Source organism: Bidens hawaiensis, unplaced genomic scaffold, assembly GCF_021521415.1.
Source record: "Bidens hawaiensis isolate Kalapana, Puna unplaced genomic scaffold, B.hawaiensis_p1.1 tig00005453_1, whole genome shotgun sequence".
Taxonomy (NCBI): domain Eukaryota; kingdom Viridiplantae; phylum Streptophyta; class Magnoliopsida; order Asterales; family Asteraceae; genus Bidens; species Bidens hawaiensis.
The window spans coordinates 926,973-931,079 of record NW_027491347.1 but is presented as its reverse complement, the minus strand read 5'-3'; the positions used below and the strand labels follow the sequence as shown (position 1 = coordinate 931,079).

The 4,107-nt window shown below is 34.0% G+C and overlaps 1 protein-coding gene across 1 annotated transcript; it reads left to right on the top strand.

Moving 5' to 3' along the window:
* Positions 1-1,085: 1,085 nt before the first annotated feature.
* Positions 1,086-3,768, top strand: LOC143629777 (calcium-dependent protein kinase 7-like). The gene is made up of 8 exons (XM_077098957.1): positions 1,086-1,845; positions 1,935-2,058; positions 2,139-2,282; positions 2,369-2,521; positions 2,605-2,720; positions 2,820-2,987; positions 3,078-3,308; positions 3,396-3,768. The coding sequence occupies exons 1-8, from the start codon at positions 1,333-1,335 to the stop codon at positions 3,549-3,551; spliced, it is 1,605 nt and encodes a 534-aa protein (XP_076955072.1). The 5' UTR covers positions 1,086-1,332; the 3' UTR covers positions 3,552-3,768.
* Positions 3,769-4,107: the final 339 nt, after the last annotated feature.

The window sequence follows — 4,107 nt, the reverse complement described above, 5'->3', positions numbered from 1 at the left end:
AAGCAAACTAGTAAAAACTAATATATATGTGTTTTTTTATATCATCTCTAAATCTATTTGTAAGTCCACGAGATTTGAATCTTAAACGAAGAAAAGAAATTTCCTTTTTACACATAAGTTAAACCGAAAGCAATTTGGTATACATTTTTTTTATTTGATAAAGCCAGTTAACTTGTTCCTTTTGAAATATATTTTTACTCACGTGATTGAACCTACAATTTCACAACTTCAATAGTTTGGAGTCCACAACTTGTTTAACATATGGATGAGATCGTATCGTATCAAAACAAATTGAGACCGTAAACGAATGAAACCAGATACTGAACGCCGTATCGATTTTTCAGATCGGTGTACCATTAAAATTTAATGAAGATACAAAACCCAATTGGTAGTAATACATAACACATGAAAAAGGAGTACATGTATAGTATTTGGTAATAACCGTTCATCCCTACTATATAGAGACTGAACAAACATGTTTTTTTTTATAAAACATGGAATCCCATGATGGTTAGTGCCACTTTTCTCGATATCCAAATTAAACCAACTGTTCATAACAAAACATACATACAAAGCTAAAAAAACAAAACACAAATTGACCAAATCAAACCAAATCATGTTATTGTAAAGTTGTATACCATTTATCAATACGATTATTTTTGGTTTGAACTTTGACGGCCCATGATATAATTTCTATCATCATACTCTTCTGGCATTTTGAATTTTCTATATTAAGAAATAACAAGCATCTTTAGCTTTTTTTTTCTATTTTTTTTTTATTTTTAATAATTAACAAACATAGAATGCCTAGATATTGTACGAGTTGAACCAATAACAAAAAGGCATTGCCAGTTGACCCAACTCAGTTGTATGAAGCCCTTAAGCGTCTTTAAGTTATCTCTAGTTTTAAGAAAAACCCACCCACCCGAATACTCACCTGTGACAAAATCATAAAACCCGGACACTATTAGAAAAAAAATATTATAAAAAATCAATTTCATTCCATTAAAAATATAATTTTAAAGCGTTTAGGTGAACAAGAATACAAAAGCATCTAGAATTAAATATTCAACACATGGCATTGACTGTTCTTCCTTTCCACCATCTCCGTCAATAACGGGCCAGTTGCTGCTTCATCTCTTCTTCTTCTTCAACCCTTCAAAACCTTATCTTCTTTAACCAAATCACAAGATCTGTTTCAATTCCAACACTTTTGAAGCAAATTGCTAATACCCACTTGGATCTTGGAATAATTTGAAGCAAATTGTAGCAAAAAAATAAAGTCAACGCAAAGGTTAGATTTTTATTTTGAATCTTTGAGTTTGGTTATACATGGGTAATTGCTGTGCTACACCTTCAACATCCGATTCGGATAATAATAATAATAATAATAATCATAAGGGTAAAAACAAACCAAACCCATTTGCTGGAGACCATGGTGCACCTAAAAGCTACAAACCATATGTGTTAGAAAACCCAACTGGGAATGAAATTGAGCAGACATATGTGCTTGGTAAGGAGATGGGTAGAGGTGAATTTGGGATTACTTATTTGTGTACTGATAAGACTAGTGGTGAGGTTTTCGCTTGTAAATCGATATCGAAAAAGAAGTTGAGGACCAGGGTTGATATTGAGGATGTCAGGAGAGAGGTTGAGATTATGAAGCATTTGCCGTCTCATCCGAATATTGTCAGCTTGAAGGATACTTATGAGGATGATGGCGCCGTTCATTTGGTTATGGAGTTGTGTGAGGGGGGTGAGTTGTTTGATCGGATCGTTGCTAGGGGGCATTATACCGAGAGGGCAGCTGCGGGTGTTACGCGTACCATTGTTGAAGTCATTCAGGTGACAGTTCGTTACATTTTTGTTTTCAGGTTTCATTGATGGTTAATTTATTGAAAACTGTAACAAGTTCGTTGTATTATTTTTGTTAGATGTGCCATAAAAACGGTGTGATACATCGCGATTTGAAGCCCGAAAACTTTTTGTTTGCGAACAAGAAAGAAACGTCGCCTTTGAAGGTTATTGATTTTGGATTGTCTGTCATGTTCAAACCAGGTAAAGACCGTAAACAACCATATAATGTATACATCTATGATTTAGTTGAACATTTCACTGAATGGGTTAATATACTTTAGGTGATAGATTTGATGAGATTGTAGGCAGTCCATATTACATGGCTCCTGAAGTCTTGAAACGAAACTACGGTCCTGAAGTTGATGTCTGGAGTGCGGGTGTAATCCTGTACATTTTGCTTTGTGGTGTCCCACCGTTTTGGGCAGGTCAGTTTGAGTTTTTATAAACTTGCCATATTTTGTATTTATCATGTTTTAAACTTAATATTAAAGTACAATCTGTTTCAATGCAGAAACCGAACAAGGAGTTGCACAAGCAATCCTTAGATCGGTTGTGAATTTTAAAAGGGATCCATGGCCCAAAGTATCAGATAATGCAATTGATCTTGTTAAGAAGATGCTTAATCCTGACCCTAGCGCTCGTCTTACTGCACAAGAAGTTTTAGGTAATGTTCATTCTCAAAAAAAAGACCTAATATTCTTTATATGTATATAAAATTAAGATTTTTGTTTGATGTATGTACTACAGATCATCCATGGATACAAAATGCCAAAAAGGCGCCAAACGTTTCTTTAGGTGAAAATGTTAAAGCGAGATTGAAGCAATTCTCGTTCATGAACAAGCTCAAAAAACGAGCATTACAGGTAACGAAAAGTTGGAAACATTTAAGATTTTGGGTTTATCACAAAATTTTATTTTTGTTTATATTGAAGTTTATGGATTTATGAATGATGAAATTACAGGTAATTGCTGAGCGTTTATCTACGGAAGAAGTGGCGGGAATAAAGCAAGGATTTGATTTAATGGATATTAACAAACAAGGGAAGATAAACATTGTGGAATTGAAAAATGGTTTGCAAAAGCTTGGTCATCATATACCCGATGCAGATCTTCAAATGCTTATGGAGGCTGTAAGTATTGTCAAAAAATATTATTTCTTTGTTTTTCTAAAATTTAATTCATACACGCGAGTAATTAAGATGTTATAAATCTTATTATAGGGTGATTTGGACAAAGATGGGTACTTGAACTATACAGAATTTGTTGCAATATCGGTCCACTTGAGGAAAATAGGAAATGATGATCATCTTAAGGACGCGTTTGAATTTTTTGATATAAATAAAAACGGGTACATAGAAGTTGAAGAGCTTAGGGAAACTTTAGCGGGTGAAATTGAATCCGATAGTGAAGAAGTCATTGCTGCTATTATTCGAGATGTCGACACCGACAAGGTTTGTATTATTTTATTTATTATTATTATTTTCAAAAGAATCACATTTTAGGCTTTACTAATCTATTTAATTTTTAAATATTTACAGGATGGGCGGATTAGCTATGAGGAATTTGAAGCAATGATGAAGGCGGGAACGGATTGGAGGAAAGCTTCTAGACAATATTCGAGAGAGCGGTACAATAATCTCAGCCTGAAATTGTTCAAAGACGGTTCGATGAATTTGGCCAACGAGGGATCATAGGTAACGGTGTTTTTGGAGCAAATCAAGATTCAGTTTGTTAATATGAAAAGTTCATTTTCTTTTTCTTGTGCCTATGATTTAACTTGTAATATTTGTGTTTTGAGATATGTGTGAAATTCCACCTAAAATGGGTATGGGTTTCCTTCTAGGATATTGGATCTTCTTTTGTTGTGAGTTCCCTTGTGATTGAATGTATTCAAATTTGTTTGGTAGAAAACTTAACACCCAAATTCATGATAGTATTTCAAACATAGTTCTGTTAATTGACTGCAGCAATCGATTTTAACAAAAAATGTAAACGTCTTAGTGAAATGCTCTGTATTATATATTCTTGGGATCTATATGCACGCCTCCACGTTATACATAAGGTACCCGATTGCTCTATCAGACGTACAGATTTGCGCCTGGTGGTCTTAGTAACGGTTGATGCCATAACATTTTTACAAGAAGATACATTACATGTAATAACCGAATAACACATGTAATCATCATATAGAAGCTCAAGGGCCGTCTAGGGATAGTATTGGCAGATCTCCATAGGGGATTATGTTTTCTC

What these genes read in the sequence shown, in the direction of transcription:
- LOC143629777 (XM_077098957.1), top strand. Translation starts at nt 1,333, where the DNA reads ATGGGTAATTGCTGTGCTACACCTTCAACATCCGATTCGGATAATAAT. An exon ending in TACTGCACAAGAAGTTTTAG is followed by an intron (nt 2,522 to 2,604) that starts GTAATGTTCATT and finishes TATGTACTACAG; the next exon opens with ATCATCCATGGATACAAAAT. An exon ending in TTCAAATGCTTATGGAGGCT is followed by an intron (nt 2,988 to 3,077) that starts GTAAGTATTGTC and finishes ATCTTATTATAG; the next exon opens with GGTGATTTGGACAAAGATGG.